This window comes from Athene noctua, chromosome 17, assembly GCF_965140245.1.
Source record: "Athene noctua chromosome 17, bAthNoc1.hap1.1, whole genome shotgun sequence".
NCBI classification, from domain to species: domain Eukaryota; kingdom Metazoa; phylum Chordata; class Aves; order Strigiformes; family Strigidae; genus Athene; species Athene noctua.
The window spans coordinates 500729-518959 of record NC_134053.1 but is presented as its reverse complement, the minus strand read 5'-3'; the positions used below and the strand labels follow the sequence as shown (position 1 = coordinate 518959).

Genomic DNA, 18231 nt, shown 5'->3' with positions numbered 1-18231 from the left:
TCCCCTCATCCTCAGCAGTCAGAGACCTGGGGGCCAGAGGCCGGCAGCGCCTGCTGTGCCCTGCCCGGGGACACGGGTTGTGTGGTCACCAACACGGCCAGGGGCTGCGTTTCCACAGCTGGGGGCTGGCGTCAGCGGGAACTTCTGAAAAAAAGTCAAACTCTGTTTAGTTTCATCTGGTCACCAACAGTTCCCCTAAGCACAGGGGCACCTTTCACACGGGGACAGAAGGGACGTTTAAGTCGGCCAGTTCCAGCTGGCACGGGATGGGGAAAATACACCCTACCTGCGGCACCCGGCGCTTCCCGTGCGGGGCTGGGACCGGGCGATCCCCGGAGCTCCCCCCAACCCTACGTGTCCTTTTGCCGCCGCCGACAGACAGACAGACAGCGAGCAAACACCGATCCTCCCAGCACCTGCTAGGAAGGGGAAAAGCAACTTCCAGACACCATGTGTAACAGGAATGCTGCACCCTGCCACGGAGCGGGGCAGCGGCTCTCAGGGCGCCCTCACTTCCACAGGGGAAGCCCAGGACAGGTGCCGCCAGAGACCGCGGGTCCCCACGCTGCCCCTCCGCGGGTCCCCACGCTGCCCCTCCGCGGCCGCGGAGCTGCCCAAAGGCACCGAGTGGCAGCACAGGCAGCAGCGTGCTGACCAGTTCTTGCCCAACATCATCCTAGACCAAGAGACTGCAGTACTGAGAGAACTCATGCTTTAATAGACACTGAAATCACAAAGAAAGAAGGCCAAATGCCTTAGCAATTTCAATAAAAATATGAAAATCTTTTTACATGGTAAATTTCATAATATAAAAAGTTTAATGCTGTCTGGAAACAGAGTTTTAATTTACAAAGAAAGTCCATATAGGCCAAACATGGCTAACACTGCATACAAGGAGAGCAAGTGCTAACGGGCTGCTGCTTGGAAGAGTCTTTGCTGACAGTCCTCTCCGAGTTACCATCTTCAACGCTCTTTTGAAGTTCTGCAACCGAGGGGCCACGTTCCCCACACACTTTGCAGCCTTTCCGGACGGCACGGCGATGCAATGAACATGAAACTGCTCAAACCCATTATTACCGTCTAGCCTGAAACTACCAGTGTTTCTTAACAGATTCACAGAGATTCCTGTGCACCTGGATCTATTCTGCAACTTGAAAGAGATGTTCACAGAACGAGCTTGACCTAATGAAAGGGAATATGGCCTAGAGTGATACACGTGGGTGTAGCATCCCTTCAATGCTTTTTCCTTGTTTAAGTAAGGTATGATTAAAAAAAAAAAAAAATCAGTACCAGGCCAGAGTACAGGCTAACCAACAAAATCAAATTAAACTGGATTTTGATCAGAGAGACTGTTTACTGTTCCCATTTAGTTGGAGCTAAAGACAGTCAATAAAAAAATCTGTAAATTCACACAATAAAACGTACTGGGCAAAACCAACCTAGAGTACATTCTGTGGCCTTGGGGAATGGTTGCATGTGGCAGGTTTAGTGTGAAAGTGGATAATACCTCTTATTGCTCACTGTATTCAGCAGTGTTGTCACTTGTACCATGCACAAATACAACAACGACAAATGCATTTCAACTCCACAGAAGGGTTTCTAATATCAAACGGAGAACATGTTATTTTCATTTCCTGAATTTCTCCACATAATGGGCAAACCTGATAAAACTCTTTTTTCCTCACAAAGGGGTTCTTTCTCATTCAGGGGTGGAGGAGTGAGGCACAAGGTGTGTGAAGTGTCTCCGCCATGAGTAAGCATGCATCTTCATGGCTCTCGGTAAGCCAATGGAAGTGCCCTGTGCCAAGTCAACGGAAACACATTTCCCAACGGACTTGTTCTAGTGACACCCACCTTCCATATTTATACAACACCAATCTCCCAAATACTGAACTTCCTCTACATCTGAACCCTTCCCTGTTTCTAATGCTCCCCCCCCTCCTTAAAAAAACAAAAGAACCACCCTCCCGCCCCAATTTAGCTCTTTCTGAAAACTTTAAGCCAGTATGAAACCTACTGGCAGCGTGAAAAGGGGTTGTACCAAAATGGCAATATATAATCTCTACAGATTAAAAGAACCTTCAGTTATGGAAGTAAACTACAAGTAAAGAGGCTTATTTCTGGCATGTTATGCAGCACTACAGGGAGTATTTGCTGTTGCTATAAAAAAAAGCTGCCCACTTCCATCCTGGATGTTCCTGGGATGTCGTTTTAAAACAGTTATGCTGGTTAGAAACAGAGTAGGTCACATGAAGTCTCTCCTCAGTCTTGTGACCACAGCAAGTTGCATGTTCAGCAATATCACCGTCTACACCACGGGCAGACACTGTACTGACTCATTTTGGCCCACTATTCTGTTTTTTCCTGCCAAATGATGAGAAGATGATATCTAGCACCAAACCATCACAGAAAGATGTACTGTACAGACAATAACTTGCATCATATGAGTTGGACAATTTACTCAACTGTTTTGCTACATTGCATAATATGAGTAGACGAATAACTACTCTTTTTTGTCTTTCTGCACCGAAACTTTTGTGATTAACCATCCCTTGTTAGCTGACTGTAACAACACAGCCCTATAGTCTTTGCCTTTAGTGCTTGTGTTTATTTCTTGCGATGGCAAAAACATTCTCCCCAAACCAGTGGATTCTAGAATATACTGAAAGCAAGCATCTGATATATGCACCATGAGTAAGCTGAGCCTAAGTAATTTTATATTCTGGTATCAGAATCATCTGTCTTGCTCTCCTGCTTCTCCTCCAAGATCCCTAAGAAAATCACAAACTATCAGATCCGCATTTTCAAGAAGAGCATCCAGACACGATAAGTGCAACAATTATCTGCATCAGCAATGTGCCCCATCACGCTTCCAGGGCTGACCACACTCACCATTCAGGTGGTCAGCTGCAAGACTGGAAGTTGACTTAAGATCCAGCTAAAACTCAGGGCCTAATTAATTAAGCCTCACAACACCTCTGTGAGGTAGGTAGGTAAGCATTACTATCCCCATTTAGATAGAAAGGGAAGACGAGGCACGGAGAGGTGAAGTGATTAGCCTTCAGTCACTCAGCAAATTTTGGGAGTGCAGGATAGAAACCAAAAGCCTTGGTGATCCAGTGCTCCGACTTCATAGCACGTGGCCTGGGAAATACTTTGCTCGATCTCAGTGTGCAGTGTGGCCAGGTTAATGCTACCACATGCCCACAGTTTTCAGTGCATGTAGATTATAATTTCAATTCTGATTACATCACTGCGTTCAACAGCTGCTTGAAAGAAATAATCTCCAACTTGATGCCTAACACCCTAACACCTTCCAGCCTAGGAAAGCTTACTCTACACATCACCCCTGGGGTGCTCTTGGTCCTCTCTTCTCCTCCGACCAGGCTCGGCACCCAGCTGCTCTGCCTGCACTGACAGCTCCTCGGGCTGGACACGGGCTCCACGAGAAACCTGCTTCCAGAGCAGGGGGGGTGTGCGGACCTGCCCGTGCTAAGCACTGGAATGATTCGGCAGGAGCAGTGAAGGGTTGGTTTGGTCAGGTGATTTCTAAATCATACACCGATGTCACAGTCCTGCCTACTGTAAAATAATGTTCTGAGCTTCAGTGTCTGTAACTCTTTTCTGTGCACTTAGCAGAAGACATCTGTGCTGCCCAAATACTTGCCAAGATGAAAATTTCACCTTCATAACGCTGTGTGCCAGAAAGATCAGAGCACTCAATAAAACCAGAACTTGTCTCTCTGACACACGCTCACTACCTCACGCTGAAGCTCACTGTGCTCGTTATGCCCCAAACATTCTTTCTGAGGAAACCAAGCAGCAAAATATCACCTGAAAGGTCTCCTCCCTCCAGGAAAGAGCTACCCGAGATGCAGGTTTTAGAATGGGGCACCTCTATCCTCTTGTCTTTGTTTCACCAGCCTCTAAATGATGCAAGAGAACTGCCAGTATCATGCTGCTATGGAGTTTTATTGCCAGCAATCTCTTGTGTTTGGGTAACTTGGCAGATATCTGGAGGTGTGTCACCCTGTCCCCTCTGTCAGCCTGTGAAAGCAATCAGATAAATGGCTTGTACTTCTCCAGGCAGAAACTTGTGCATACTTTCTTTGTGGCACACATGAAAGTTCTGCCTCCCCTCGCTTCCCTCTTCAATCCCTGATATGTCTAATTTCTGTATGAAAAGCCAGCTGTAAAACTGCCTGTTAGGTTAAGAAATACAAGTAGGTGGCTTAAAAGCTAGTATCTGATGAACAACTGGATTCATCGGACCTGTTGCTGCAAACACTGAACACGACAGAGAACCTGTTATCAGGGGAGTCTGGGCAAGGTCCTGGTAAGGGACTAAAACCCCTCTGTGAGGGCCGTGTCCTGCGCAGCGACAGGGCCAGTCTGTCACCTGGGACTGCCAACTGTGGGTGTGACCACTCCTGCTTAGATAATGGTTCTGTACTGATAAAGGCAAGTGGGCAGAAGCAAATACTGTAACAAGATTGTAAGTCATCAGCTGGTACTTGAGACATTTCAACATTTGGAGGAAGGAAAAAATCTTCCCGGTGACAAAAATTTATAACCGTTCCCGGACGGCAGCCTCACGGGGCGCGCGGTTCCTGGAGTGCTACTGGAAGGGGAATGAGCTGACGTCACTGCGTTTGTAGTTTCAGGGCGCCTGTGTCCATTTGGGGGGTTCTTCTGTGGAGAAGCAAGGCGTTGCTCAATAGACAGGTCCTTGAGTTCCAGCTTATCTGCGCTTTCTTCTTTGCTGTGCCGTGGAGATAGATTGAGCAAGCTGAGGACATCTTTCTTAGAAGTCATTGTTCCAGGAGCTCCTCGGAGAATCTTTATTGGGCCAGTGGAGTGATGGGGAGTGCTTTGCCAGAACATCTTTAAGTTGTGAATTGCTTGCACTTTTTCATCGATGGCAGCCATCTTTAACTTGTCTATGTCTGGGGCATCAGCTGGACTTGAGCGAGCAGAACCAGCTGAGGAATAGGAAAGAGCAGGAGATGGAGTGCTGCCACCAGGAGACTGATGCCCTGAGCTTGGAGAGATATTTCTGGGTGATTTAGAAATATGAGCACTGTAGGGAGAGCTGGGGTACTTGAGTTTGAAGTGAGGCTGCTCAGTTAAGGACCCATGCGACTCACAACTTGGAGATGGCTGCCCGCTGTATTGGCCTGTGCCTTCTTTGTTTGACATCTCCGACGTCGTAGGGCTGTTATAGCCAGAGCTCACTTTCTGAAGGGATGAACTCCTCGTTGGAGGCTTTGGTTTCATTGCGAGAGGTGAAGACTGGTTCTTGCTGACTGGCCGGCTGAACGCGCTGGTCTCCGAGCATCTGAATGCAGACACACCCGCGGGGGTGGAGGCCCCATCCTCGGAAGTGTTGCTCTTGCTTATTTGGCTGCTGCTTCTCTGAAGACGTTCAACAGCAATGAGGTGACTCTGAGTTTCCTCCAGAATTTTCTGGGCCAACTCTTGTGGGTCAAGCTTTGGATTGCTGTCCTCCTGGGATTTGACAGTGCTGTCAGTCTCAGTGCTAGACTGGTCAGATTCCCCAGTATCAGAACTTGCAAGTTTCCCAACTTTTTGGAAAGGTGAATTTGGACTGGGAATAAGAGTCATTTTAACAGGAGAATTTGGGGTACTTAGGCTCCCTTTGGAGTTGACAGACTCTTTAATGCTTCCAGTCTGACCAGTTTTGGGCTGTTTGTGATCAGGGGAAAACCTTGGTTTTACGTTTTCTTGGTAACTGGCCAAAGGCTCGTTGCTGATTATAGAAAAACCTTCATACTCTTCCTCATCTTTGCTGGCTACAGTGCTGGTTTGTGGTGACAACTGGCTCTGTACCGCAGATCTCTGCGGATAGATGTTCTTGGGCCTTTCATAGTCCTGGCGTCCTCTGTGTCCCACACCATCTGCCACGCTCTCTTGCTTGGAAACAAAACTCATGGAGGAAGCAATGGAGCTCAGGCTGTACACAGAAATGGCATCTGACGCAATGCTGTCTGGACAGGTAGGGGAGAATGGAGGGTTTTGGTACTGGGGTACAGGGTTAGAAATAGACTGAGCAGAAGCCAGGGACTCTAGTGATGAGGAACTGTCCAGGCTAAGGCGCTTAGGCAGCTCTGTAGAATCTAAAAAAGAAAAAAAAAATGTATAAACACGTCCCTAGATACACAGTAAAATCAAACAAAACCAGGTAATGTTCTATCAGAATTAAGAGGAAATGCTACAAAACATGCACTCAGACTCTACATTACTTTAAAAACCCCAACCAGTACTTAGGTGAGAAAATAAACGTGCACAGCCCAGGAAACACACAGGCAGGAGCCTCAGTCCAGGTACCCCAGGTGAAACCTGTCAATACGTTATCATTTTGTATCTCAAACCCAGGAGTTATACATCCTCCAGTTGCTGGGCTCTATTCCCAGCTTCGGCCTCAGCCAAGTCTCAGTGTTTGTTTTCCCTGGAAAAATAACATTTGCTGCACCTGCCGTAGGATGCATGGTGTGTGTGACACGTGTGTGACGGTGGCAGGGCACGAGCAACCCAGGAGCTCCTGCAGTGCCTTGATGTGCCTTCTCCAAGTGACAGAGGAGCCAAGGAGCAGAGAGGCTCTGCTGGACCGTGTTCTCGCCAACAAGGAGGGGCAGCGTGAGGCTCAGGGGCAGCCCTGGCTGCCGTGACCACGGGATGGTGCAGTTCAAGGTCCTGAGGGCAGTGAGGGGGGCGCGCAGCAAGCTCACTGCCCCGGGCTTCAGGAGAGCAGCCTTGGGCTCTGCAGGGGTCTGCCTGGCAGAGCGGCGTGGGGTAAAGCCCTGGAGGGAAGAGGGGCCCAAGAAGGCTGGTTAATAGTCAAGGATCATGTCCAAGCTCAGGAGTGACACATCCCGACAAAGAGGAAGTCGGGTAAAAAAGCCAGGAGGCTGCAGGGATGGACAAGGAGCTCCTGGACAAGCTCAAACACAAAAAGGAGCCCACAGAGGGTGGAAGCAAGGACAGGCAGCCTGGAAGAAATACAGAGAAACTGTCTGAGCAGCCAGGGATCGGGCTGGGAAGGCCAAAGCCCTGACAGAATTAAATCTGGCCGGGGACATCAAGAACAAGAAGGAAAGCTTCTGTAGGTATGTCGGTGATAAAAGGAAGGCTGGGGGAAATGTGAGCCCTCTCCAGAGGGAAACAGGAGACCTGGTTACCTGGGACATGAGGAAGGTGCTCTTTTTGCCTCAGTCTTCACTGGCAAGTGCTCCAGCCACACCGCCCAAGGGGCAGGAGACAAAGGGGGGGCCTGGGAGAATGAAGAACCACCCATTGCAGGAGAAGGTTTGAGACCATCTCAGGAACCTGAAGGTGCACAAGTCCACGGGACCTGATGAGATGCATCTGCAGGTCCTGAGGGAACTGGCGGATGAAGTGGCTCAGCCACCGCCCGTCGTATTTAAGAAGCCGTGTCAGTCCAGTGAAGTTCCCACCGACTGGAGAAGGGGAAACACAACCCCCGTGTTTAAAAGGGAAAAAAGGAAAAGCCAGGGAAGCGCAGGCCAGTCAGTCTCACCTCCGTGCCCGGCAAGATCACGGAGCGGATCCTCCTGGAAGCTGCGCTGGGGCACATGGAGAATAAGGAGGGGGTTGGTGTTGGCCAGCACGGCTTCACTGAGGGAAATGCTGCCTGAGGAATTTGGTGGCCTTGTGCAGCGGGGTCACAGCGCTGGTGGGTACGGGAAGAGCAGCTGGTGTCATCTGCTGACTTGTGCAAAGCACCTGACAGTGCCCCACACAGCATCCTTGTCTCTGGCTGGAGAGACGCGGCTCTGAGGGACGGAGCTGGGGGATCAGGAACTGCCTGGACGGTCGCGCTCGGAGTTGGGTCAGCAGCTCCGTGTGCGAGCGCAGAGCGGGGACGAGCGGCGTCCTCAGGGCCGGGCTGGGACCGGCGCTGGGTAAGGTCTTTGTTGGGGACAGGGACAGTGGGATGGGGGCACCCTCAGCGAGTTCCCCCCGACACCGAGCTGAGTGTGCGGGGACACGCTGAGGGCAGGGATGGGCCATCCCGAGGGGCCTGGGCAGGCTGGGGAGGGGGCACGGGCAAACCCCATGGAGTTCAACAAGGCCAAGGGCAAGGTCCTGCCCACGGCACAAACCCAGGCTGGGCCAGGAGGGGCTGGAGAGCAGCCCCCAGGAGAAGGACCTGGGGTCCTGGGGGTGGAAAACTGCCGGTGAGGCAGCACCGTGCACTGGCAGCCCAGAAAGGGCCCCGTGTGCTGGGCTGCACCCAGAGCAGGGGGGGCACAGGGCGAGGGGGGGATTCTCCCCCTCTGCTCCGCTCTGGGAGACCCCCCTGCAGGGCTGGGTCCAGCTCGGGGGCACCAAGAGCAGAAGGACACGGACCTGCTGGAGCGGGGCCAGAGGAGGCCACGGAGATGCTGGGGGGGCTGGAGCCCCCCTGTGAGGACAGGCTGGGAGAGTTGGGGGGTTCAGCTGGAGCAGAGAAGGCTCCGGGGAGACCTTAGAGCGGCCCCCCAGGGCTGAAAGGGGCTGCGGGAAAGGGGGGAGGGACTCGTCATCAGGGGGGAGGGATAGGACGAGAGGGAACAAGTTTAAACTGACAGAGGGGAGATTTAGATGAGATCTGAGGCAGAAATTCTCCCCTGTGAGGGGGGTGAGGCCCTGGCACAGGCTGCCCAGAGAAGCTGTGGCTGCCCCCTCCCTGGCAGGGCTCAAGGCCAGGTTGGACGGGGCTTTGGGCAACCTGGGCTGGTGGAAGGTGGCCCTGCCCGGGGCAGGGGGTGGCACTGGACGGGCTTTAAGGTCCCTTCCAGCCCAAACCAGTCTATTATTTTGTGTTTCTATGTATGGACGATCTTTGCGAAAGAGTGTGGGATTTCAATACAAGCCATTCTGATCAAATCATGAGATACGGGATCAAAAAGTACTCTAAGCAGCTTTACCAAAAAGTGCCAGCAAGGATTGTAGAGCAAAGTGCATGGTCCTCCTATTAGCTTGTTTCCCAGTTTTCAGTATCACCTCCTCTTGGCCAACTTCACAAAGGTCAAAACCTGTAGCGGAACACAGAGCAGAGAATTACACCTCATAGAATGATCCAGTGTCTTAATCAAGTGTGATCTCATTTATAACACAACATTTAGAACAGAGATGAGATCCTGCAGTGTCCTGGAATGATGACTCTTCACCTACAGCGTACAGTTGGTTGGTTTGTTTTCAGCACTATTTAGCACATCTCCAGCAGGTGCTGGGAGCTCCATGGTGCTGGACTGTGAACACATACACAGAAACAAACCACTCCTGTCCAAACTGACAGTCAGTACTTTTTTAGTTGCAAATTATTTGGAATTGTTGGGGAACAATATACTAAAAGACATCTCAGGGACAGTGTCCCACACGGCCCAACCATTCATTAATCCAAAGTTTTCTCACAGAAACGGGTCTGACTGAGAGCACAGATGTTGGAATTTAACAGAGGAGGGCTGGGCTGCAGGAGGCACGACTGTGTGTGAGAAACTATGTCTGGCTTTTATGAGCTCTTGAAGCAGTCTTCTCGGATGCTTCTTTTTGCAGCACTGCCTCATCCCTGCAATGCCTTTTTACTAAATGTAAGCAAGGTTCAAGCTGGAATAAAATCCACTTTGGTATTTAGTTCTGTCTTCTCTGTAGGATGCAGACCCTGGTACATACTATTACCCTGGTATGTCCTACCCTTCCCCGTTCACAGGTTTCCCTGCCAAAGCAATGATCGGTTCACTTCAGGCAGGAGGCCAGAAGCAAACCCTGAAGTATCTATTTTGAACAAGAGGGCAATAGGATTCTGAAATAAAAACTGGGATTAAACCAACCTGATAGTACCAAGCTGCTGTCAAACCCTGAAATCCATGTTCTGCTGACTCAGGAGATGTTTTGGTGCACGAGACAAAAACGCACCTTCCCACTGGCCAACAAGCGAGGCAAGGAGCGATGTGGGTGCGAACGGGCGGAGAGGTACTGGGCACTCAGGGATCTCGGCCAGAGACACCAGGGCCAAACACTGCCCAGACACGCAAACCTAAAGCTGCGAGTCCCATCACTCCTTCAGGCCACCGCACAGGACGCCAGCAATAGTGTTAGAAAGAGATGGAAAGAAGTGTTTTCCTACCTAGAGCTGCCAGAAACTCATGACAGCCAGGTAGCCTCCAGAGCTGGACACTGATGGAAACCTGGATTGGTGCAGAGGAGAAATCTTGCTCCTTCTCGCCTGCCTGAAGTTGAACCAGGACTTGATGCAGCTGAAGACAACAATAAAAACATTAGCCATTCCTTACAGATCACATCCTGCTCGTCCGACAGCCGCAGCTAAGGAAGCACACTGCCAACATCCCCTTCCCAGTACACCCAAATTTCAGCTGCTGCTCCTGAACACGACAGGGAGATGAAGAGGTCTGGGCAGAGGGACAGCTCAGGGCAGCAACAACAGACAAACTCCAACAGCAGCAAAGGCAGGGACAGAACTGGGGTGAGGCTGGGTGGTGTGGACAGTGGAAATGGAACAAGAAGGAAGCACAGCAGGAAAATCTGTGAAGTGAAAGAACAGAAAAAAGCTACTTTGAGGCTGCTCACAGCAATATAGTAAAGCCCATTCCATGACTGAGCCATGCTCCTCAGGCAAATCCCAGGAAACTCATTCTCAGCACTTAACTAGGCAGAACAAGTCATATGAAACCATGGAAGACTTTCCTAATACCTCTCCATGGCCTCCAGGAAAGAAGTTTCTCAACTGTGCCCCAGGGACAGGAGTAGCAAAGTAGAGAAAAAAATGTGTTTATGAAGATCTGACACAGATTAAGGTGCCAGGATCCCATGTAATTCAAAAACACAGCCAGGGCAGGAAGGATGGAAAGTCATTAATCAGGGCCCGGCTGACCTCAGGACCACCCATCTCTCACAACCCACAAAAGCTTACAGAGCCTTTTCCAAGTGGCACCATGGAGCAAACGCCAGGCCTGAAAGCGGGGCTGGAGACACTACGTGGCACAGGGAAATGGGTCTGCAGTGACCCAGGCATTTGATCCTGCACAGCAGCGTCATTCCCAGTGCGTGTAATACTCACCATTCCCACCATATTTTTAACAGCCTTCGGGCAGCAGATAACAAGAAAGGAGAAGAGAGGAGAAAAGAAAGAAAGAACACAGGTTATTCTGTGCTACAAAACGCCTGTGATCGGGAGCCCTGCAGTGACACATCCACATGCAAACCAGCAACCTGAGTGCAAGATGCTCTGTCCAGAGAAAGAAGGGAGCAGTGGAAACAGCCTGAGCCGTGAATCGGGAGCCCAGCGGCGTGGGAACAGGCAGCTGGAATCTGGGAGTGCCCAGCTCATTACAATCAGACACTTAGCAGGCGGATACTCAGGCCAACCAGTTCTGACAGAAGGCTGAAATAAAACCAGCCCTTCTCTTCTTGTCTCTGGGATACATTATGGGCACTTAATAGTCAGCAGTTCCTAACTCCTCCTTGCACATGCAGGAATACTGAAGTTCTCTTTTGTGGTTCCTGCCTTGTCTTGCACTAAAAATAAGCATTTTCTATCCAGAGCAAAAGATGAGGCTCCCTGCCTTGCTGCTCGACTCCTGCCAAGGGCACCTGCCCCCCCGGGCGCTCGTCACCCCCCGGGAAGGGCGGTGGGCAGCACACGGCCTGACCTGCCAGTCAGGCCCTTCAGGCTGGACCAAAGGCTGCGACAGGCAGAGCCCAAGCTGCTCACCACGGGACTGCCGAGAGGAACGAGGGGACAAGAGCAAGGAACTGCAGAGCAGGGGAGTTGAAAGACCCTAACTTGTAGCTGGACAGACTCTTGTGCAAAAGGAAATTCTGCCCAGGGTTTGGCTATGGAAGATTTGCAAAAACAATGCGATACCTCTGTCAGTATTTATTGCACGGGGCAGCTGGGGAAATGGCGAGTGCATCTTTTGCTAGCTGTCATCTCAATGTTTTCCCTTGGGTGATTTAATTATCTGAGACAAGAAGACAGTCGTGAAGCAATCTCATGGACACTGTAACCCGCTCTGATCTATGGGAACGCTGTCTTCTGCTCATCACATCCCTTCAACTCTGGGCCTCCCTCTGGTGGCAATGAGGAAAAAATAATCCTGCTCTTAACCATAAACCATGGAAGTCTCAGGCACTGACAAAAGAGCCAAGACAAGAGAGCAACATGCCCTAACGGACAAGCCACTAGAAATATCTCATGTGCTGCTGCGGATGGTTACAAGGAGCCCTCTCCCTGAAGCGGGCTCGGTCTGACAGACTGACTCAGCAGGCTGCTCTGCGGGCAGCTGCAAAGCTGGGGCTCTTGTTCTGCATTTTGTGCAGAGACGTGGTGTGACGGAATGAAGGGAGCCCTCTGAAGCTACACACAGGCAATCCCAGCTGCCCACCATAGTGCTTCCCTGGAGCACTTCTGCAGGGGGAAAGGGGAGAAGAAAGTGAGCTGTGTGCCCGTTCACTGTGCAGCGTGCTCATTTACTAAAGCAGGCAAATGACCGAGATAAACCTCGCTGGAGGAGCGATCAGGACAGCAAGAAACATGTAACGGAAAGCCAGCCAGGCTGGTGGCACAGAGAAAGGTTAGGCTGGGCATGCTAGAGAGACCGGGAGAGGGAGGAATGTGAAGGGGAGTGGGAGGAGCAGGGAGGAGTCCACAGCCTTTCTCCCACAGGCTGTGAACCCCCTGGCAGAGCTACCAGCACACCCCAGGAGAAACAGAGGCTCAGTAAACTTTTGATAGACCTTGCATTGTCCAAAGTCAATTATACCTTGGGACTCTGGTAATTACAATGGACAGAGACCTGGACAGGACGGCCAAATAGCAATTAGTGGTTCTGCCACTCATTTCCCGCATTTTGCTGCCCCCTCACCGCAGCAGGGATCGTGTTTTCACTTCTGTCACTGAAGAGGGAGACCCAAGGCCATGCAGGCCAGTAACATACCTGCATTCTTCTCTTCTGGACACATACTTTTCATTCACACAAACAGGCAAGTTCAGAATTTCAACCCTGAAGTCTCCTAGCAAGCTCTGGGTTGATAAACCAGGGCATCTGTGTATTCCTGAATTTACTGACCTGGGAAGAACGACTTGGAAACTGGTACTGGAGGAAAACCTCCCAACTCACCCTGTTGATAAGCTGTTCTCCTGTTTCTGAGGCTGTGATAAGTTTACAAAGTGCCTGAAGTGCAGGGTTAGGCAAACCTGAAAAACATTAGCAGAAACAGGGTCTGTTCAGTATCTGCTTCTTGAATGCTAACAATGCAACAACCTGAACAGAACACAAACTCAGTCAATTCCTAAAACCTCGCCCCACACCGCTGAAGCAGCAGCGAGTTCTGGAAGCAGTAGCAATTTCCAAAAAGCAAAAGGTTTTTCCACTTTACATTTGATTATTATTACATTTTCTGACTGAGAGCTGGGAGAAAGGAATAGTCACATCATGTTTCTCAGATACCAGACCCAGTGGTAAACGGTAAAGACTCCAGCTATGACAAAATTTTCGGTAAACATTTACTCCTAGAACTTCTATCCTGTTAAATACTTTTCTTCTGTTGATGTAAAACGTGACTGTTCCCCAGGCCTGCCCCGAGCAAGGCGGGGAGGGGCTGAGCTCTGCCCGGCTGGAGCCCGGGGCCGCTCTTACCGAGGAGGGACTGTATGGTGGTGCTGCACTGCTGCAGGCGGTCCCCGGGGTCGGCGGTGGGGAAGAAGACTGCTGCCGGGAGGCCGCTGGCCGGGGGGTCCAGCCGGAACCCCACCGCCGTCAGCAGCGCCTGCCAGCCCGGGATGCCGCCCACTTTATTCTCCACGCTTTGCTGGGAGGTGTACATGGAGTTGTGCTGCCCGTTCTGGATTCGCTGCAGTGATTTCTCCACCTTTGGGGAAAAGGCAGTATTAGCTTATTTTGTAAGAGATTTTTACTAACCGCCTCTTTTTACACAGAAGGGTGTCAGTGCCCTCGAAAACAGGCTCCAGCAACTCAGCACTCACAGCTGTAAAGTCACTGTGATGAGTGTCAGTATTCTCTGGGACGCTGGGGAACTAAGTACCAGTTTGATTTTGGGATAGTTTCCTATAAGCCTGGCAGCTGCATTTCTCCCCCAGAGACAGCTCACGTTCAGGTTCCAGTCTCTTATTACCAGGCGTGAGTCTGCAGCTATATGGCAAAGAGTAAAGAGAGACATGTGTCCTCAAAACCCAGCAACTGGGATGACTGGCAATATTCACAGGTTTCCATCATCCTGTGAATACTCCACATTCCTGTGGGACCACAGAAGACACACTGGAAAGAAAAGTATTAAAAGTTATGAGAGATTATTCAGGCCATCTGGCGGTTTGGCCTCAGCTCGGCTGCTCCCTGCAACAGGCTACTGGCACATCTGGGGACAAAAGTGCCTCTTATCTTCCAAGTATGCAAAGAGTCAGCAGTCACTCTGCTCTGCATCTCCGTGACTGCAACGTTTACAGCTATTTTCTTGTAGAAACAACTAACCCCAATGATTATCTCATTTTTAAACCACAGACCCAATTCAACAGCTAATGCAAACCAGGTGGGTCTGGGGAGGATTTTGTCACAACACAATGTATGGCTTTGCTTACTTTGCCTTTTTGCTCTGGACACTTGATCAGGTGTTCTGGTCTTTTCACACCAACCCAGAGTTTTCACAAGAGACACTTCATGGTAAGGGAGAGGACTGGGGGAGAGAGACCTGGGCTTCAAGTGGGAGCGGCCACACATCGGGACGTTTCTCTTCCCACTCACCATTTACAGATGCGACCCCCAGGTAAGGTGATCCCACAACCCAGGGGCTGCAGTGCCCCCCCGTGCCCGCAGGGTGAGGCAGTGCTTCCCTTCTCTTACCAGATGTAGCAGGACACGCAGAGCATCTCGTGCCCTTTCAGGGTGCTGCAGAATCTCAGTCAGGGCCTGTCCTACCAGCGAAGAAGGGCTGTTCAGCTTCATATCGCTCCCAATAAGCATGAAGCCTGCAGGATTCAGAGTAAGAGACTCAATGTCCTTCTGTTATAGAAAATGTTCAAACCAGAAGCAGATATCCTCTGCCCCCTCAGAGTGACCATTTACTGTGCCCTGCAGGGTGATGTTCTTTTCCCAGAGCAGCTGCCTGCTCCCTGCCCAGTCCCTCAAACCAAGCTTCCATAAAGCTTCTAGATGCTTCTTACTGTTCTCCTCTATTAAATCAATAGTGTTTTCCTGTTCAAGCAAGTGGAAAAACACTGTATTGCAGCTAAACTTGTTCTAGCATGCTCCATGTCTCCTTTACAGCAGCAGAAATCAATAGCGGCTAACAGAGCTCGCAGAAACAGAGCTCGCAGAAACAGAGCTCGCAGAAACAGAGCTCGCAGAAACAGAGCTCGCAGAAACAGAGCTCGCAGAAACAGAGCTCGCAGAAACAGAGCTCGCAGAAACAGAGCTCGCAGAAACAGAGCTCGCAGAAACAGAGCTCGCAGAAACAGAGCTCGCAGAAACAGAGCTCGCAGAAACAGAGCTCGCAGAAACAGAGCTCGCAGAAACAGAGCTCGCAGAAACAGAGCTCGCAGAAACAGAGCTCGCAGAAACAGAGCTCGCAGAAACAGAGCTCGCAGAAACAGAGCTCGCAGAAACAGAGCTCGCAGAAACAGAGCTCGCAGAAACAGAGCTCGCAGAAACAGAGCTCGCAGAAACAGAGCTCGCAGAAACAGAGCTCGCAGAAACAGAGCTCGCAGAAACAGAGCTCGCAGAAACAGAGCTCGCAGAAACAGAGCTCGCAGAAACAGAGCTCGCAGAAACAGAGCTCGCAGAAACAGAGCTCGCAGAAACAGAGCTCGCAGAAACAGAGAAACCAGCCTTGGCTCGTGCCCCATCCAAACGTGAGACTCTCCAGATGCAGCGCAGGGAGCCCTGCCTGCCCCTGCCCAGCCTCTGCAGCGAGGCGTGCGGCTGCCCGTGCTCGCCTGCTCCATCCGGGCCTCACCGTCAAGAGCCAAAGGTGAAAGTCAGGCCTGTGTGTAACTTGCTCACACACCGCGGAAGGGGTGCTACTGAGCCAGCCTGAGCAGCTGGAAGCTTCTCCTCGGTGGCGATGCCAAGCACCATGTCCACATGCATCTGTCTAGGAAGTGGTCAGTTGTTTGTTTTTGGGTGGTTTTTTTTTTTTTTAATGGTCTTTCCTTTTGAGGAAGAAAAATCTTGGAAGGAAAATAAAATACAAACTGAACTGTGGACTGTAACCTAAACTCAGCTCCCATCTGGTGGTGTCTGAGTCACGTCCTAACGCTGGACTCAACATGCCTGAAATCATCTGTCAGAGAACTCCCAGAGCTCACTTTCAGAAGTTCTAGTGAGTTTCCTGCTCCTCCAGATACACAGAGTTTACACCAAAGCCATATTCACAACAGTTTCCTGATCTAAAAACCATAGTATTGCTGCCTGTGCAAAAAAACCCATTTGAGGAATGCCTGTGGCTTTCAAAACCAAGGACTTGTGCTGGGAAAAAAAATGCAGGTTATTTGTAGATATCCTTGTAACAACACTGTTGAACTCCAGCACTCTGTCTGAATCTCAACTCACTCATCTAATTGAGAGGGAGCAAGCACCAGCCCTGCAGCACGGAGCTCATGCTGCTGAGAAATCTCCAGTGGAGGAGAGGGAAACATTTCTCCTAGCAGGACCAAAGGCATAAGCCCTGCAAGGTTTATGTCCCAGAAATCAGCTACTGGTAGCTGCTGCAACTTCCAGAAGTACCACTCTTGCCTCCTTGTTAGAGTTTCACTAAATTCTCAGTGAGAAGGTTCTGTAAAGAGCTTAGGGATATGCTGTAGTTGGGAACTGTCAGTGCAAGGTTAACGGTTGGACTAGATGATCTTCAAGGTCCTTTCCAACCTAGCTGACTCCGTGATTCTGTGTAAATTTGCTCCAGCTAACTCCATCCCAAGCACACAGGGAAACGTGACCCTACAGATTTCAGACACAGGGGATGAGTTACTGTATTGCACATTATTTCTTTCCAGGCGTGAAAACAGCAATGGAACACACTTCACCTCACAATTCCTTTAAATTATATCAAATCCACCACCCACTTACTAGACACAGTGAAATACTGATGTTTTCCATGACGCTGCCATTCAGCCACACTCAGGTGAATCAGGGTCTGACACACGGGGGGCTGAATTCTGGGAGAGCACAAGGCACTTGCTGCTCCCCACCACCCCCCAGCACTGCTCCTCGCTCAACTCAAACCACCTGGTGTAAGAGCACTTCGTAGAAAACCCGTCTTATTTGTCCAAAAGCAGATTCTTCCTACCTGCCCAGTTGGATGGATGGGAGAACTGCTTGCTGCTCTGCACAGTTTTCATCGCTTCTCCAAGGGCTGCACTGGCCTTCATCCCGTTTAAGAGGGAGGAATAGAAGGCATGCACAAACATTTTGGAAGCAGCCACGGGAACAGGCCAGAGCGACACAAGGACACACTGAGCCCCAGCAGCCAGGAACGCTCTCGTCAAGCCAATGACTCCATCAGCAGTGACCTTGCTGTTGGACTCTTGGTACGAGCCAAGAACCACTAATTTGACCGGCAGCCGCAGATCCAGGACATCAGCTGCTGTAAGCAGGAACTCCTGAAGAGGAGGGCAGTCGGAGATGCTCTCCACATCACTGGCATCATCCTGCATCCGAAGGGATTCTGGGATTGTGTAGGGGTTCCCAAAAGAGCTCTTGCTGCTGCCTGGATTGCTGTCAGTGTTGGGTGTCAGGACCAAAGCAGCCAGTTTCCAAGAGACGTGGGTTGCAAAATGGACACATTCTGCCTGAGTGAGGGCACTCATGACCCTCTCCTTTGTTGCTGCAGTGCCAACTAGGGGCTGGCAGCCAAGTAACTCAGATACCATATAGGCTTCCTCTTCTGCAGAGGGCATAGGTCCCCACAGCCACCTGTCCATAACTGCTGAAGGGAGCTTGGGATTCCCTATGACAGCTGCCATTGAGGTAGAGCTGGAGTAAGCAGGAGTGTTCTTCCTCACATGGGACTACAGAGAGAAAGAGAAAAGGGCGTTCAAAGATCTGTTTGTTATGGTGCTGGTAATAAAACAGCCTGTTTTGGCTCTAAACAGAAGTCTGGTTGTCAGAATTGCAAAAACACTTTGCATCTCTTTAGTTTCTTCCACTTAATTATTCCAAGGAACATCTTCCACTTGAG

General features: G+C 50.6%; 1 protein-coding gene across 4 annotated transcripts in view; it reads right to left on the bottom strand.

The window, feature by feature from the left end:
- Positions 1–695: 695 nt before the first annotated feature.
- TTC28 (tetratricopeptide repeat domain 28) overlaps positions 696–18231 on the bottom strand; it is a 185523-nt gene continuing 167987 nt past the window's right edge. For 2 of the 4 annotated variants that reach the window (XM_074921577.1, XM_074921579.1), the window contains 8 exons: positions 17341–18061; positions 14901–15025; positions 13683–13914; positions 13164–13240; positions 11102–11125; positions 10151–10280; positions 8952–9059; positions 696–6137 (listed from right to left, as the gene is read on the bottom strand). In XM_074921577.1, the coding sequence (XP_074777678.1) occupies positions 4525–6137; positions 8952–9059; positions 10151–10280; positions 11102–11125; positions 13164–13240; positions 13683–13914; positions 14901–15025; positions 17341–18061 (3030 nt within the window). In that variant the 3' untranslated portion in view covers positions 696–4524. Of the gene's footprint in view, positions 7479–8951; positions 9060–10150; positions 10281–11101; positions 11126–13163; positions 13241–13682; positions 13915–14900; positions 15026–17340; positions 18062–18231 lie in introns of all 4 variants that reach the window. The other 2 variants (XM_074921580.1, XM_074921578.1) reach the window with 2 other exon arrangements.